Below are 18,790 nucleotides of genomic sequence, written 5' to 3'. Positions count from 1 at the left end.
GCGACACCACTGGAGGCGGGCTGCACGATGTTGGGGCGTGAGCGGAAGACGGCCTAACGGTGTGCGGGACCGTAGCCCAGCTTCATGGAGACGGTTGCGAATGGTCCTCGCCGATACCCCAGGAGCAACAGTGTCCCTAATTTGCTGGGAAGTGGCGGTGCGGTCCCCTACGGCACTGCGTAGGATCCTACGGTCTTGGCGTGCATCCGTGCGTCGCTGCGGTCCGGTCCCAGGTCGACGGGCACGTGCACCTTCCGCCGACCACTGGCGACAACATCGATGTACTGTGGAGACCTCACGCCCCACGTGTTGAGCAATTCGGCGGTACGTCCACCCGGCCTTCCGCATGCCCACTATACGCCCTCGCTCAAAGTCCGTGAACTGCACATATGGTTCACGTCCACGCTGTCGCGGCATGCTACCAGTGTTAAAGACTGCGATGGAGCTCCGTATGCCACGGCAAACTGGCTGACACTGACGGCGGCGGTGCACAAATGCTGCGCAGCTAGCGCCATTCGACGGCCAACACCGCGGTTCCTGGTGTGTCCGCTGTGCCGTGCTTGTGATCATTGCTTGTACAGCCCTCTCGCAGTGTCCGGAGCAAGTATGGTGGGTCTGACACACCGGTGTCAATGTGTTCTTTTTTCCATTTCCAGGAGTATATATATATATATATATATATATATATATATATATATATATATATATATATATATATATGTGTGTGTGTGTGTGTGTGTGTGTAGTGTAGTGTAGTGTTCTATTGTGTAAAAGGAACACCAGAGCTCTAGTTTTGAACTGTATCTGAATTGTAATGATCTGGAGTCAATTAGAGACGATGAAAATGACTACCTGAGAGGTAGATATGTTTATAATATTCTATACAGTGTGAAATTGTGTACGGTTCTGCGTAGACTGGCAGATAAGTTCTCCCTAAGGGAAGCTGTTTTATAAGACTTCAAGTGCGGTATTTGTAACTTCATGAGGTTGATCTTTGCTGACAGTATTGGTTAAGTATGATTCCGGTTACATGCAACTGACGGAACCGGACCGCAGCCATTGGTGCCACATGTGACTAGAACGTCGTGGCACGTTCGAATTAATGAGTCACTGCACTTTCACCTGCTGTTTTTTTTACGTCAGAATTTTTATTAGAGACTGATATAAAAATCTGAAATAAATCGGTCAAGAACTTTTCGAGATTTTTGGTAACAACGTTACCCAACATCTGGCCTTTATATAGTAATATAGATTACAAGCTACACCGTTGCCTGGTATAGTCTGTCGTTACCAATGATAGTCGACTGACCCATTCTTGCCGTAGGTTGAATTTAGCATATCTTAGATTGGTGGTGGGATTATACGCTCTAAGACAAGAAAACACCGCACCACGATGGAGCTATGATAACTGATCACAGATTAATATTCATACAGGTATCGACGGAAAATGCAAACTGTAAACCTTGGCAGTTGGCGGATGACTGTGTGATAGTGCAGCCCAATTTCACCCCGCACCTGGCAAGGATAGTTGGAACATTTCAGTACCAGAGCATAAAGTCTCTGCGAATTTCATTCCGTGCACTGAGCTGCACAGTAACTACGTCTCAGGCACGTAAACAATATACACCAGATGTCAGCACTTGAGAGGAGACGTGTAGTTGTTCTCAAGGAAGCTGACTGGGGTAAACGACAAATCACTCGACATTTGAATAGAAGGTATGCCACTATTCAATGGTGACGGTGGGAATGGGTGAACAACAGCCGAACACAATGTTAAGAAGAAAGCGATCGACCTAGAGAGACGACAGAACGTGAGGACTGAGCAGTCAGAGAGGCACTCAGAGCCCCGCATTCATCATATCATCGATCCGACATGCAACTGGTGGTTCAGGGAGCACAACGACCATTAAGAGACGGCTCACATAAGGGGGCTGAGCATCAGCTACCATTGACCTCCGTAAACCAAGCCCGTCTGCTGTGGCGTCGGGCACACTCGGCCTGAAATCTCATTGACTAGAGGAGCACTGCATTCATTAATGGTTCCCGCTTCGAAACGAGCCCTGATGACCAGCGAAGACGTGTATGGAGACGCCGCCGACAGCGGTGGTATACCAACATGACGTCCCCCACCATATGGCCCGACAGCTGGAAGCAATGGTCTGGGGTGTCATGTCTTTTCAGAGTAGGATCCCTTCGGTTGTCATTTGCGACACCTTTACTGCACAGTGGTACGTCAGCGATAATCTAGGCCCCGTTTTAATGCACTTCATGGCAATCCATCCTAGGCATACATTTAAGCGAGATAATGCCAGCCCGCACATAACGAGAGTTTCTACAGCTTGTCTTCGTGCTTGCCAAACCCTACCCTGGCCGGCAGACTCACCAAATATCTCCCCCCACCATCTACATCTACATCTACATCTACATCTACATCCATACTCCGCAAGCCAACTGACGGTGTGTGGCGGAGATTACCTTGAGTACCTCTATCGGTTCTCCATTCTATTCCAGTCTCGTATTGTTCGTGGAAAGAAAGATTGTCGGTATGCCTCTGTGTGGGCTCTAATCTCTCTGATTTTATCCTCATGGTCTCTTCGCGAGATATACGTAGGAAGGAGCAATATACTGCTTGACTCCTCGGTGAAGGTATCTTCTCGGAACTTCAACAAAAGCCCGTACTGAGCTACTGAGCGTCTCTCTTGCAGAGACTTCCACTGGAGTCTATCTATCACCTCCGTAACGCTTTCGCGATTACTAAATGATCCTGTAACGAAGCGCGCTGCTCTCCGTTGGATCTTCTCTATCTCTTCTATCAACCCTATCTGGTACGGATCCCACACTGCTGGGCAGTATTCAAGCAGTGTGCGAACAAGCGTACTGTAACCTACTTCCTTTGTTTTCGGATTGCATTTCCTTAGGATTCTTCCAATGAATCTCAGTCTGGCATCTGCTTTACCGACGATCAACTTTATATGATCATTCCATTTTAAATCACTCCTAATGCGTACTCCCAGATAATTTATGGAATTAACTGCTTCCAGTTGCTGACCTGCTATATTATAGCTAAATGACAGCCGGATAATTCCCTAGTGGTGCGCCGTATTTTTTTCCTTAGAGTGTATTATCTAGCCTATTCCTTTAGACTTGTGTATTTTGACGCGCCAATTAGACAGAATTAGGCACGATATCCCTAAGGAGGATACCAATCAATGCCAAGACACATAACTACTTGCGTAAGGGCCAGAGGTGGAGCAGCGTTACTGACTTGCTCAGTTTGTGAAGCTGTTTCTCTTGAATAAATCATCTAATTGTTCTGACACTGTAATCGTTTGTGTGTCTGTACTTGTACGTATCATCTACAGATCTCCGTCCTACTTGGATAATTCCCTTGTGGTGTGCCGTATTTTTTCCTTAGAGTGTATTATCTAGCCTATTCCTTTAGACTTCTGTATCTTTTTTTATTAAAATTATTATTTGTACATTTGTGTGTCATTTGTACGACCTGTATAGTCCCTAACAGTGGGTCTATACATTGAAGTAAGTACATAAAGCCAGGCGCACACTGTGGTGGTGCGCAGGTGCTGGAGGAGGAGGTGTCGGTGATGGAGGACGTGGTGGACCACGAGGCGCTGGAGCGGATCAAGCGCATACGGCGCGAGCAGCAGACGGAGATGAAGGCGCTTGCGGCAACGGCGAAGCAGACGCGCGTCGCGGCTCTGGAGGCGTACCGCCAGCTCATGACCCACTACCCGACCTTCCAATGGGACCCCTACTACAGCGACCCCAACTACCTGCAGAACCTCGTCTACGAACGGGTCAGTCGCCACTCACGTCTAGCAGCTGCTGCGAAACACATCAAACAATTGTACCACCCCTGCAAACTAGGTGCTTCTGAAAACCACTGTCAACGGGGAAACAAATAGAAAACTTGCTATCGACATAACCCACGATGTAAAGGAATGCTCTCAAAGAAATTAATAAGTTGTTGTTGTGGTCTTCAGTCCTGAGACTGGTTTGATGCAGCTCTCCATGCTACTCTATCCTGTGCAAACTTCTTAATCTGCCAGTAGCTACCGCAACCTAGATCCTTCTGAATCTACTTAGTGTATTTATCTCTAGGTCTCCCTTTACGATTTTTACCCTCCACGCTGCCCTCCAATACTAATTTGGTGGTCCCTTGATGCCTCGGAACATGTCCTACCAACCGATCCCTTCTTCTAGTCAAGTTGTGCCACAAATTTCTCTTCTCTCCACTTCTGTTCAATACCTCCTCATTAGTTATGTGATCTACCCATCTAATCTTCAGCATTCTTCTGTAGCACCACATTTCGAAAACTTCTATTCTCTTCTTGTTCAAACTATTTATCGTCCATGTTTCACTTCCATACATGGCTACACTCCATACAAACACTTTCAGAAACGACTTCCAAACACTTAAATCTATACTCGATGTTAACAAATTGCCCTTCTTCAGAAACGCTTTCCTTGCCATATCCTCTCTACTTCGACCATCATCAGTTATTTTGCTCCACAAATAGCAAAACTCCTTTACTACTTTAAGTGACTCATTTCCTAATCTAATTCCCTCAGCATCATCCGACTTAATTCGACTACATTCCATTATCCTTGTTTGGTTTTGTTGATGTTCATTTTATATCCTCCTTTCAAGACACTGACCATTCCGTTCAACTGCTCTTCCAAGTCCTTTGCTGTCTCTGACAGAATTACAATGTCATTGGCAAACCTCAAAGTTTTTATTTCTTCTCCATGGATTTTAATACCCACTCCGAATTTTTCTTTTGTTTCCTTTACTGCTTGCTCAATATACAGATTGAATAACATCGGGGAGAGGCTACAGCCCTGTCTCACTCACTTCCCGACCACTGCTTCCCTTTCATGTCTTTCGACTCTTAGAACTGCCATCTGGTTTCTGTACAAATTGTAAATTGCCTTACGCTCCCTGTATTTTACCCCTGCCACCTTTAGAATTTGAAAGAGAGTATTCTAGTCAACATTGTCAAAAGCTTTCTCTAAGTCTACAAATGCTAGAAACGTAGGTTTGCCTTTCCTTAATCTATTTTCTAAGATAAGTCGTAGGGTCAGTATTGCCTCACGTGTTCCAATATTTCTACGGAATCCAAACTGATCTCCCCCGAGGTCGGCTTCTATCAGTTTTTCCATTCGTCTGTAAAGAAGTCGCGTCAGTATTTTGCAGCTGTGACTTATTAAACTGATAGTTCAGTAATTTTCACATTTGTCAAACCTGCTTTTTTTGGGATTGGGATTATTATATTCTTCTTGAAGTTTGAGGGTATTTCGCCTGTCTCATACATCTTGCTCATCAGATGGTAGAGTTTTGTCAGGACTGGCTCTCCCTAGGCTGTCAGTAGTTCTAATGGAATGTTGTCTACTCCCGGGGCCTTGTTTCGACTTAGGTCTTTCAGTGCTCTCACGCATTGCCGGAAAAAATGCAGCACCGTCAAAAACAAGGTCGTTTCATTTACAAGTGAACTGACAGTGTAGTGCATCATCGTAGGCATATATGATGACAAATTCAGACCAAAACTCAGACACACGTCGGAGCAAAGGGTCCTCAAAAAGTCGGATCAATACAGTTTACCCACACTCCATCGTCCCCCCCCCCCTCCGCCCCCCCCCCCCCCCCGGCACACACACTCTGGTGACAGGTGTGTACTCTTGCATGCGAACTATTATAAAGGTGCCGAATGGCATCCTTCGACAGATTGTCAGAAGCATTTTGTTCCTTTTCTTGCAATTAGTCAATTGTTGTGAATGTATGCTTTCCCGTCGTATACAGCTGGCGAAGAGTTCTCGGGCTTCCAGCCGGGTGGCGGTGTCTTCAAAGTATGTCACTCGTCGAAACGTCGCAGTTTGAAGACACCGCCACCCGGCTGGAAATCTCTTCGCCAGCTAGTCAATTGTTTTTCCAGGCCCTGGAGAATCATTAAGTTCCCACTTAATCACGTCCCATAGGTGTTCGCCGGCCGTGGTGGCCGTGCGGTTCTAGGTGCTGCAGTCTGGAACCGAGCGACCGCTACGGTCGCAGGTTCGAATCCTGCCTCGGGCATGGGTGTGTGTGATGTCCTTAGGTTAGTTAGGTTTAAGTAGTTCTGAGTTCTATGGGACTGATGACCTTAGATGTTAAGTCCCATAGTGTTCAGAGCCATTTGAACCATTTGAACCCATAGGTGTTCAGCTGACGTTCTTGTTGGCCAGGAAAGTTGTCGTACACCACGAAGGGCACGTTACGTCGCATCATCCGTACGTGGATAGGCATTGTGCTGCTGAAAAGATACATCACCTTCCTGTCGAAGAAATGGTAGTGGCAAGAGGATAACAGCCATACAATGTAGCGGGCACAGGTTACTTTACCCTGCATAAACACCAAATGTGACCGCGAGCAATAACTAATGGCCTTCGACACTGTGTAGGCCATGGTGGTAGCTGTGTATCTTGAGCGAATGCTCTATGGAACAGGCAGCTCACTAGATCTACGCCATACGCTTGCGCATCAATCACTCGCAAACAGACGGAACCTACTCTCATTGCTGAAGACAACAGAGCACCATTCCACTCTTTAGTCAACTCTTTCACGACACCAGAACAGCCATGCTTGAGAGTGTCATGGCGTCAGTGGTAGCCTGGTCAGAGGCACACGCGATCTTAATCCCGCTGCAAGTAGGCGGTTCCCTATGATTCCTGATGACGCATTAGGTTCAACAAGAGCCCGGATTTCGTCCCTGGATGATGCGTCGATCTTGCCATGTCTCTGTACTACACGCACATCCAGAACCTGGTCTGCAGGTGTGGGAAAGTTCTACAAACCACTATTGAAAGCAGCGACACACCACCGATACATTGTGCCCAACAAATGCAGTAATCCGTCGATACATCCATCCAGCTTCCGGCAGGCCCACAATGAGACCACATTCAAATGGCTGGAGTTGTTAAACTCAACTAAGAACTACAACTAAGAAATTTTGATTGCATTAACTCCGACGATGGCGATAATAGTCATTTAACCTTCGCTTGTTCCACGTTGACGGAACATAGAACACAATTCCTTGCAGAAATGAGTATCATTCCGTCCAAGCATTACTAGTGTTTCACCGCATCATATTAAAGCAGTTTTTAGACGTCTGTTAAGGAATATTTCCGCAATTTTAAAATCTGGTCACAGACGTTCAGAGAAGGTGTAATCACCATTCTAATGGTTAATTTTAAAAGTTGTTCGCATTTCAAACAGTATTGGCTGTACAGACAGGTATGAAAACATTTTTTGTAAGTAAAAATTTGGTTATTACTTCTGTGTTTATAAATTAGAAAGTTGCTCCTTTTTTCCTAGTAGTGAAGAAATGTTCCTCAGTTATTTGAAAGTAATATGTTCATTTATACGTTTAAAAAATAAGTTCTTTCCTATTTGTTGATTCCCAAATAGTGTACTCACGCTGAATACAAAAAAAAAATATTCTGTGAATGGACCGACACCGAATCCACATAACGAAAAAATTGGCTCTGAGCACTATGAGACTTAACTGCTGAGGTCATTAGTCCCCTAGAACTTAGAAGTACTTAAACCTAACTAACCTAAGGACATCACACACATCCATGCCCGAGGCAGGATTCGAACCTGCGACCGTTCCGGTCGCGCGGTTCCAGACTGTAGCACCTGGAACCGCTCGGCCACCCCGGCCGGTGAATCGACATAACGACTCACCCCAACTACCCCATCCCATTTCCGAGCTCTCAGAATACAGCATTATTCAAAAAAGGAGCAGATTTCAAACATTTATTTCTCGGAAAGCATAAAGGATGGACTCACAATCCTAACGCTCCTGGACATAGAAAAATCAGATTGCAAGGTTCAAACAGTTATGCGCTCATTCTGAGCACAATGTTTTATGCGAAAACCATAAAAACATTATCTCAATCCTTACTATGCACGATTCAGTTGGTATCTATCGAATTCACACCTTCAATAATTAAATGTCACAGATCGTGAAGAGCTTAAGGCATACATTGGATAAAAAATTATCTTATATGTGCCCCATATATAAAAATCGAAGGAGGTGAGATCTGCTGCCCACCGACGATGAAATTGATCATTTCCTCCTCCTCTAATCTAACGTCCTGCAATGGCCTTGTCCAGGTAACGTTAGGCGCAGTTAGAGAAGTGAGGAAGTGAGGCGGAGCATCATCTTTCACGAACATGAAATTACGGCGGATCACTTTGAAGTTGGGGAAATAGCGTGTTTATAGCATCTCTTAGCATCTCTAGATACGAGATTCCTGTGAAACTGTTCTCAATAAAAAGGAATGGTTCACTTTGTTCACGATATAAGAGCAATGACGACATTAGACGAAATGTGGCTTTGAAACCCACTAGCCCCTCTCCCCCCCCCCCTTCCCCTACCATCCTCTTTCAGTAAGACAAGTCCCTTCCCAGACCCCCCCGCCCCCCCTTTCAGCTTAGCCAATCCCCTTTCTTCCAAATAACACAACAGAAGAACGTCGAAGACTACATTTATCTCTCCAATTAACAGCTCAATATTTTGCTGTCCAATCACTTTTCTCGACTCCTTCTTAAGTCACACACCTTTCTCTGAGGTAGACCAATCAGAGAGCATCCAAACCAACACAGACGTTTAGCTCTCCCAGTCAAATCTGAATCTTTTACTGTTTAGTCATATTTCTCAACTCCTTAAGCCTTGCCCCCTTGTTTGGAAATAAGCCAGTCAGAGAGCTTTTAATCCAGTTGTGTCACACATATTTAGGTCTCCCGATAAAATCTCAGAATTTTACTGCTTTGTCTGCTCATCCAGTGACATTTCTCATCTCCTCCTTAAGCCGCGCTCCTTTCTAAGAAATAGGCAAATTGGAAAGTTTCTAAGCCAATTGTGTTATACATGTTTAGTTGTCCCAATAACAGCTCAATATTTTGCTGCCATGGCAATAAACAGTTCATCAAATAGCTTCCTACTATTTACAGTCCTACGTATAATGGTGGTAATGGTATTTGTCGACTGTGAGAAGTTACATTTTTCACATTCTTCTTGTTATTCTAAATGTCGTTCTCCATCTTTTGAGACAAATCTTGTGTAGGATCCCAAAACGTTTTCTGAAGTGTGGCCGAACAGATATTTCATCACTGTCGAAATTTACAAGATCTTCGTCTTGATTTCTGATTATATACTTCATTCTGAAACGTATCTTGCACAACTATCAAGTAAATGGGTAAATTTGGTGATGACACAATCTCGTATCCAGTTGGTGCTGTAGGCCGGAACTTACGTAACGCGTGTGTAGGAGCAGCATTGTGTAATGAATCTCCAGAAATATTACAGTCAAAACACAGTACGTTAACATTCAAAATATTTACTGGACGTTCTGTTTTCTCTAAGGCTTCTTCTCCAATTATATTTCTCTCAAAACCTAAAATTATATAATTATCCAGCTTGAAATCAACATATTTGTCATTCCACATCTTACCTTGAGAGTAGTCCTTGATTTTGTATGACACTACGCCCTCAACAAGTCGGAAAGACTGTCATGGCGTTCAAAAGTTTCATGTTTTAAAGTAGCTCTGTGCAGAATTTCCTAATTGCCTACCTGATTGTAGAAGTAATAATTATTGATTCTTTAGAGAACTTACGGTATGGAATTGGTGGTTCAAATGGCTCTGAGCAGTATGAGACTTAACTTCTGAGGTCATCAGTCCCCTAGAACTTAGAACTAATTAAACCTAACTAACCTAAGGACATCACACACATCCATGGCCGAGGCAGGATTCGAACCTGCGACCGCAGCGGTCACGCGGTTCGAGACTGAAGCGCCTTTAACCGCACGGCCACACCGGCCGGCTATGGAATTGGTGGTAAATAAGTTGAGTAAGGTAAATTCGTACACGTAATGAGACAAATTTGGTGTGGGATTGAAAACAGCAGTTATAATCGAGCTTTCACCTGATAGGCTAAACGTTAAACCAAGATCAGCGGTATACGTTGTAATACTGCCAGTACGTGCTACGAGACTTGCTAATTTATGTATCTAGAATTCAGAAATTTGAGACAAATATGGCCATAACTCTGACTTTTATATGCTTTAAACGTATTGTAGCTATACTCTATTATACAGTTTTTGAAATACCGGCACCTCACTATTTTCGAAGAAGGTGGTAAAGTTCCGAAGTTATCGAAGTAAAGCTCAACATTACCGTTCTTCTTACAAGGTAACCGTTGTGAACCAGCTTCAGTTACTCCTTGGAGGTTAACATTCGCACTCCCATACCTTTTAGACTTTTTGGTTAAGTATATCTTATAAACGAACCTCAGAAATGAGGTATTTCCGGCATTTTTGCATAATGTTCCAAGTCAATCTCATTAAGGCTCTTCCTTGGAAAACTGCTGAAGGAGATTTTTTTAAATACAGATCAAATCTGTTTTTGCTATATTATCCTAAATACAACCCTTTCCCTTGGCAAAACTCTATTGCTTCCATTGCATGATAATGTTTGTGAGCAGTTTTTGCATAATTAATAGCTTTATCAACCTTCAATAAATCTCCAGCGGCTTCGCGCAGTGGCCACGCGGTTTGAGACGCCATGTCACGAACTGCGCGGCCCTTCCCACCGGAGGTTCGAGTCCTCCCTCGGGCATGGGTGTGTGTGTTGGTTTTAGCATAGGTTAGTTTAAGTAGTGTGTAAGACTAGGGACCGATGACCTCAGCAGTTTATTCCCTTAGAAATTCACACACATTTGAACATTTTTTTTAAATCTCCACCAAATCCTCTAAACACTGATAAAGCAGCAAATATTACAGTAAGAGTTAGTATTTCGCCAGTTTTGGGACTGATATTGGACGCTCTCTGCTGAGCAATCTTGCTTTTGGAGTAACTTGCGTAGCAATTTTACGAGCAACTTTCACAGCTTCTTTCAGATAACTGCCTGGCTTCATACACATAAGACTACTTAGAATTTCTTTAAATTATTTTGTTCATTACATTCTCTGTGATCTTCTTCTTTTTCTTACCTGTGAATTTCAACTTTAGGTGTCATTGTACCAGTCACTGCTAAAGCAGCTAATTTATTATTGCGCTTAGTGTCTTTTGCTTTCACTATTTTCCACCCTTTTTCAACCACGATCGAGTATGCTTTCTGTTTGTCGACGAACTGTCTGGGTGTATTTCATAAGCAATGCCATGTTTCTTACGTGCCTCATATAATGAATTGATCCAACATTACTTTTTTCAGTCCTTTCACCAACTTTTTTTCTGGACTGCATTATGAGTAGCCAGGCATACGAAGTTCTAGGTATAAATCATTAATAACATGATTTATTCGTACGAAGTAATGGCCGATATCGACATAGAATCTCAAGTTGATTCCGTATTTCTAGATTTCCGGAAAGCTTTTGACACCGTTCTTCACAAGCGACTTCTAATCAAGCTGCGGGCCTATGGGGTATCGTCTCAGTTGTGCGACTGGATTCGTGATTTCCTGTCAGGAAGGTCGCAGTTCGTAGTAATAGACGCCAAATCATCGAGTAAAACTGAAGTGATATCAGGTGTTCCCCAGGGAAGCGTCCTGGGACCTCTGCTGTTCCTGGTCTATATAAATGACCTGGGTGACAATCTGAGCAGTTCTCTTAGGTTGTTCGCAGATGATGCTGTAATTTACCGTCTAGTAAGGTCATCCGAAGACCAGTATCAGTTGCAAAGCGATTTAGAAAAGATTGCTGTATGGTGTGGCAGGTGGCAGTTGGCGCTAAGTAACGAAAAGTGTGAGGTGATCCACATGAGTTCCAAAAGAAATCCGTTGGAATTCGATTACTCGATAAATAGTACAATTCTCAAGGCTGTCAATTCAACTAAGTACCTGGGTGTTAAAATTACGTACAACTTCAGTTGGAAAGACCACATAGATAATATTGTGGGGAAGGCGAGCCAAAGGTTGCGTTTCATTGGCAGGACACTTAGAAGATGCAACACTCGTTCGTCCTCTGTTAGAATATTGCTGCGCGGTGTGGGATCCTTATCAGGTGCGATTGACGGAGGACATCGAAAGGGTGCAAAAATGGGCAGCTCGTTTTGTATTATCACGTAATAGGGGAGAGAGTGTGGCAGATATGATACGCGAGTTGAGATGGAAGTCATTAAAGCAAAGACGTTTTTCGTCGCGGCGAGATCTATTTACGAAATTTCAGTCACCAACTTTCCTTCCGAATGCGAAAATATTTTGTTGAGCCCAACCTACATAGGTAGGAATGATCAACAAAATAAAATAAGAGAAATCAGAGCTCGAACAGAAAGGTTTAGCTGTTCGTTTTTCCCGCGCGCTGTTCGAGAGTGGAATGGTAGAGAGATAGTATGATCGTGGTTCGATGAACCCTCTACCAAGCACTTAAATGTGAATTGCAGAGTAATCATGTACATGTAGGTGTAGAAGGAAAGAGACACCTCGCGTCTCCTTCTTCTGCTGCTCCTCCTTGCACATTTCTCAAATTCTACATTACGAGTAATGTATTGGAACCTAGTCCTTGCTCTTACATACAGGGTGTTTCTCTTGAGAGATGTCTGGCGCATTTTCTCTGGCATTTCGACGGGTATTTGCAGTTTCATTTTTGTAATGTGTAACGAGTCAGCCCAAACAAATACCGCTCATCAAGTCCTTCACGCGATGCCCAGTGTAGATGTAAAGCGTCGGTTTGCGTCCCTTTACAAACAAAATGATTTTTAAAGCTCAGTATTAAATGCCTATTCAATAGAGCGGTCCCGAATCAGTCTATTCCTATATTCGTTTTACCGATATATGTTAACGGAACGCCGGGCTGGATCCCAACGGCCTCGTATCACTAGCAGTCGAAATGACAGGTAGCTTATCCGCATGGCTGTAACGGATCGTGCAGCCACGTCTCGATCCCTGAGTCAACAGATGGGGACGTTTGCAGGACAACAACCATCTGCACGAACAGTTCGACGACGTTTGCAGCAGCTTGGACTATCAGTTCGGAGACCATGGCTGCGGTTACCCATGACGCTGCATCACAGACAGGAGCTCCTGCGATGGTGTACTCAACGACGAACCTGGATGCACGTATGGGAAAACGTCATTTTTTTCGGATGAATCCAGGTTCTGTTTACAGCATCATGATGGTCGCATCCGTGTTTGGCGACATCGCGGTGAACGCACATTGGAAGCGTGTAGTCGACATGGCCATACTGGCGTATCGCCTGGCGTGATGGTATGGGGTGCCATTAGTTACACGACTCGGTCACCTCCTGTTCGCATTGACGGCACTTTAAACAGTGGACGTTACATTTAAGATGTGTTACGACCCGTGGCTCTACCCTTCATTCGATCCCTGCGAAACCCTACATTTCAGCAGGATAATGCACGACCGAATATTGCAGGTCCTGTACGGGGCTTTCTGGATACAGAAAATGTTCGTCTGCTACTCTGGCCAGCACGTTCTCCAGATCTCTCACCAATTGAAAACGTCTGGTCAATGGTGGCCGAGTAACTGGCTTGTCACAATACGCCAGTCACTACTTTTGATGAACAGTGGTATCGTGTTGAAGCTGCATGGGCAGCTGTACCTGTACACGCCATCCAAGCTCTGTTTGACTCAATGCCCAGCCGTATCAAGGCCGTTATTACGGCCAGACCTCTGTTGTTGTGGGTACTGATTTCTCAGGATCTATGCACCCAAATTGCGTGAAAATGTAATCACATGTCAGTTCTAGTATAATATATTTGTCCAATGAATACTCGTTTATCATCTGCATTTCTTCTTGGTGTAGCAATTTTAACGGCCAGTAGTGTAACACTCGAGGAGTGATTGGTACTCCAGCAGTGACTCCGTGTGTCTCCCTGGTCCACGCTGAGTGCTACCGCCATGCAGTAGCGCTGCTCAGTCGCTGCTGGATTCCTCGTTATTCATCATTTTTTAGTGTTCCCTTAACACATATCGATAAAACGAATATCACACTAGACTCACTTGGATCCGCTCTATCGAATTAGCAAGTAGAATTTTGCTTTAAAATTCGTTTTGACGATGATGATGTTTGGTTTGTGGGACGCTCAACTGCGCGGTTATCAGCGCCCTTACAAATTCCCAACCTTTGCACGGGTAAATCTCGCCCCTTGAATGAATGATCATGAAATGATGAAGACAATACAAACACCCTGTCATCTCAAGGCAGATGAAAATCCCTGATCCCGTCGGGAATCGAACCCGGGACACCTGACCGGGAAGCGAGAACGTGACCGCGAGACAAAAATTTGTTTTGTTTGTAAAGGGAAACAGACCGAAACTTCCGTCGACACTGCCCACAACATGAAACACGTGTATTGTATTTGTCTGGGCTGACTTCAGTTACAAAATGGTTCAAATGGCTCTAAGCACTATGGGACTTAACTTCTGAGGTAATCAGTCCCCTAGAACTTAGAACTACTTAAACCTAACTAACCTAAGGACATCACACACATCCATGCCCGAGGCAGGATTCAAACCTGCGACCGTAGCGGTCGCGCGGGTCCAGACTGTAGCGCCTAGAACGCTTGGCCACCCCGGCCGGCTACTTCAGTTACACTTTGGAAAAATCGAACTGCGGTTATCTTCAGAAACACCAGATAAATTGCAGCTGTCGACTCTTAGAAGGGGGATCCTGTATATTAGATGCTGCAAGACAGAAGAGTCCTTAGCGTAGTTAAAGATGTATTCGAGAAGCGTGCTCTTCAACTTCCATCAGTCCTATTGCTGACCGAAGTGGATCACAATCACAAAATCGCGAACTTGGCGATCTACTTCTTGACACAGAATCATTATACCTGGTCCTTGCAGTTGCTTAGAAACTAATGAGACAATTAAACTTCTTCATGAGTTTGGTCTCCAAATCCCTTCACAAGTTTACGTAAATTTAAAGAAGACGTCATGTAGAACTTGAATAATAGTGGATATTTTACATTTTCAGGTAAGGACAACCCATTATCGCCCGATAAATGCTACCGTTTTCGATTTTTATTTTTGGTTTCATTGCTATTAATAAGGAAGATCATACTTTAAAGGCATACTTTTCTATGCGTCTCCGTTATAACGTAGATAACTTTTATGTATGTCAAGCAGACAGCAATATTCCGAAATACTTAATTAGAGACAATGCTAGTGTAGTTATTTTTTTTTTCAAATAAGAAAACGTAATTTAAGGCTTGTTTCCAACGGCTGAGTTAACATTTATGTGACTTTTAATGCATTCCTCAAAACATGTAAACTAGAATGCGGTGAGAATGCATACAGTTTTCTAGTTACAATTAAAGATAATGAACTGAATAATGGGCATTATCATATAAATTTTAATAGTTGAATTTGCATTTAATCTGCCACATTGAAGCTCGGGAGTAGTAGGAGAGGAAAGGTACTTGACAGTCGTCATTCGCTACATGTGAGCAGTTGGGTACTGTAGCACAAACTGAGATGCTTCCTTATAACTAGTTCAGGTGATCGCTGAGTTGCGTTTGTCAACAACAGCAACATGCTTCTCAATTCTGTTTGATGAAAAATCAGTCTTAAAAGACAGGCTTTCAAATCGTTGCTGCGAAAAAGGGAGGCTGAAACTGAGTCAGTACTGGAAAAAGCTTTTAAACCCACTTCTCAAACTGCTGTAGCTGATGATGCATATAATGAGGAAGATGATGAAGAAGAAAATGATGAAGAAGAAGTACAAAAGAACATTATAGCAAAGGAAGGAGATACTCTGGCAGCATCATTTTTAATAAACCGTTAGACAAACAGCATGGTACAGTACACAGCATAGATTCATTCCAATAACAATATTGCTAATAAGTGGCGATTCACCGGTAGATAGCAATGGAAATGATTTAAAAATTCACCATCTAAGATACCCAGCAATGAGACGTTTATGTAATCTATTGCTTAGAATTAACCCGGTGAAAAGTGTTACACAGCTCGAGATCTTCAAAATAATGCTAAAATTTTCTGGGTTACAAGTAAATTCCAATAGGGGCTACAAGTACATCAATATCTTTAAGCCTACACTAGGTAAAAGTGTTGGATCATCATCATCACCATCACTGAGAGATGATGAAACACATATTGATATTGGAATATAGATGCATAGAGAGAAATAAAACGAACTTGACGTTAAAGACTGCAAGACAGCCTTGGACAAATCGTCAGTTCGTATGGACTGTGTCCACTGGAATAACCTGAACGAATTGGTCGAGCAGCTATTTTTCTTTCAAGCATCGAAAGTGACAGGCAGTGATTCATATCATAATGAAATAATATCTACTATTAAAAACAGTCTTGATCACGATTTATTTATCAAGGTGACCGGTTTCGAGCACTGCTGTGGTCATCTTCAGACCATTGAGTAGAAACCTCTTTCTGTTGGAGAATTAGTAGCGATTCTCCAACAGAAAGAGGTTCCTACTCAATGGTCTGAAGATGACCACAGTAGTGGTCGAAACCGGTCACCTTGATAAATAAATCGTGATCAAGACTGTTTTTAATAGTAAATATTTGTAAGCACGTCCGGTTTGCCCTATATTATAGGAGGAGCAGGTATCGCAGATGAAGTGGGCACCTCAGTCTTGTTGCAACCCTTGTCCACAGTACGAGCAGCCCTTAGCGGCTCGCCATCTGACAAGTGTTCATGACGTCGCCTTTCCGGCCGAGATCTTTTTTAATATGTGATTTGTAAGTACTGCATCTTTTCGAGTCAGTACAAACTTTAATTTTATTAATGTACTATATACCTAATGTTTTAGTACAGTTAGTCTAATTCTGAAGACGGCGCTCATAGTAGCGTCGAAACCAGGTCAGTTTTTGACTTAATATTTGTGACCGAGGGCTTATTTGTTACAACATAATTCTGACACGGTCACTGAACCTTAGCAGCTATGTTCAGATATTTGTAAGACATTGATCACTGCCTCTCCCATAATGTATTCAAAAGTAAATAATATCTACTGAGGAGCAATTGCCGATTTTTGATTGTAGTTTAAGTGCTTGAGGATAGGGATGATCATGGAATATTTAGTTGCAGTAGGGAAAATTGCGATTGGAAAGATTCCGTCAGTTGAAAGACAGCCACAAACGGCGTGATACACAAATATGATAGATTTAGAATAGTTCACAAAATTATTGCGTGGGATTTTGCAGATCGAACAGCACACGTTGGAGCTTTAGAAGATGTACTCAGAAATGGTGTTCGATTTCAAAGGAGGATTGAATACATAGAAACAGTCTTCCAGAGCCATTTCTAAAAACCCATCACAGAAGGTAAACGCCTTGCTCTGTCTGCTGTGTCTGAAGAGGTTTGCAGGCGCACGTGTGCGTTATCAAAACGAGAGTTTTGGCTGCTCATTGCTGCATGTTGGCCTGCCTGCTCCATCCTGCATTGCGTCGGACAATTCATTCAGACATTATCCAACAGCTGTCACTACTGTATGAGAATGATATCATGCCCCCACCCTTGGTTGTAATGGTATAACGAAAATGCAGTTGTTGACTACATGTTAAAGCTCTATTATGATAATGAAAATATAACGCGTTGGTTGTAGAATTGATTATAGTACCGATCACGCCTGTTTGAAACTGCTTGACAGACAAACAAGCGACGTGCATGCCAGTTCCGACTTGCAAGGTGGACAAATAAGGAATTACCATCAATTCTGGATGAGAGTAACGTAATGTCCCCTCGACCATTTTTGTCGTAGGAAGCTGTCTGATTGGCTGTTTCATTTTCTGGAGGTAAAATACTGAGCTGTGATTGAGAGAACGAAATATGTGCAACACAGTTGGCTAGAAGCGGTGTAATTGGCTACTTCCAAGAAAGACATGTGGTTAACGAACGATTTTAGAAATGTGTGTGGATGAGTTCATATAGCAGTGAAATACTGAGCTATGATTGGGAGTCTGCTGGCTTAGATCCTCTCTTATTGGCCCATTTCGAAGAGATGGACATGGTATTGAATGGGAAGGTGTGGGGAAGGGGCGTGGCTTGGGAATGGAAGGGGAGAGAAAGAAGGAAAATTGGAATGGGACTGGAGGAGGAAGGGAGGTTGAGTTCAAGGTCAAATTTTATACAAAATTGCTGTTGCGTTCCTAGCACTGCATACATAAATTGCACAGAAGGAATTAGCCTTCTGTGAGTTTTTTGTGGTCAATGACAACCACAAGAGTTTCACTCACCCAAAATCTTGCAGAATGTCGGTTAACTGTAGCAGAAAGATAAAAATGGATTCATCCAAAAAATGTAATCGTTCAGAAAAAATAGTCCCCTTACATGTCATCTAGAATTACAGTGAAAAATTCGTCAGGATGTAATGCTTGGCAATAGCTACAGTCTGTTCGACTACCGATGCAGATGGTGTTTCAGAACTTGCCGTACCAGTCGCTGAAGGATTGTAGTTTCATTGCTTGCTCGTGTTTTGGATTTCTTATGTCTTTTTTTCGTGTTAATTTATTTAGCTTATGGCATCAAAGTACAATTCGTTGTTGAATTACATAGCATTACATTATTTCTAATCACAAACAAACATCTAGTCTTTGTATAAATTTGATAAAATTGTGGGTTGCCATCAGGAATGTCTCATAGCCCCCTCTGTATACTTAGGCGCTGCATCCTTCCGTGATGTGTTGAATAGTCGTTCTCGGTGCGCCGCAGTCACATGCTGGTGAAGACAGCAGCCTCCGTTTAAAAAATGAATCTGCACATCTTCCACGACACGTTCTCAATCGGTTGAGA

At 43.3% G+C, this 18,790-nt stretch overlaps 1 protein-coding gene across 2 annotated transcripts in view; it reads left to right on the top strand.

The window, feature by feature from the left end:
- The window catches only part of LOC124776965, a 252,457-nt gene that overhangs the window by 195,716 nt on the left and 37,951 nt on the right, over positions 1-18,790 (top strand). For both annotated transcript variants that reach the window (XM_047252205.1, XM_047252204.1), the window contains exon 4: positions 3,579-3,815. In XM_047252205.1, coding sequence (XP_047108161.1) covers positions 3,579-3,815 — 237 coding nt within the window. The remainder of the gene's footprint in view (positions 1-3,578; positions 3,816-18,790) is intronic.

The sequence above is a fragment of the Schistocerca piceifrons genome, chromosome 2 (genome assembly GCF_021461385.2).
Source record: "Schistocerca piceifrons isolate TAMUIC-IGC-003096 chromosome 2, iqSchPice1.1, whole genome shotgun sequence".
Taxonomy (NCBI): Eukaryota; Metazoa; Arthropoda; class Insecta; order Orthoptera; family Acrididae; genus Schistocerca; species Schistocerca piceifrons.
This window is presented reverse-complemented; position numbering and strand designations above follow the sequence as displayed.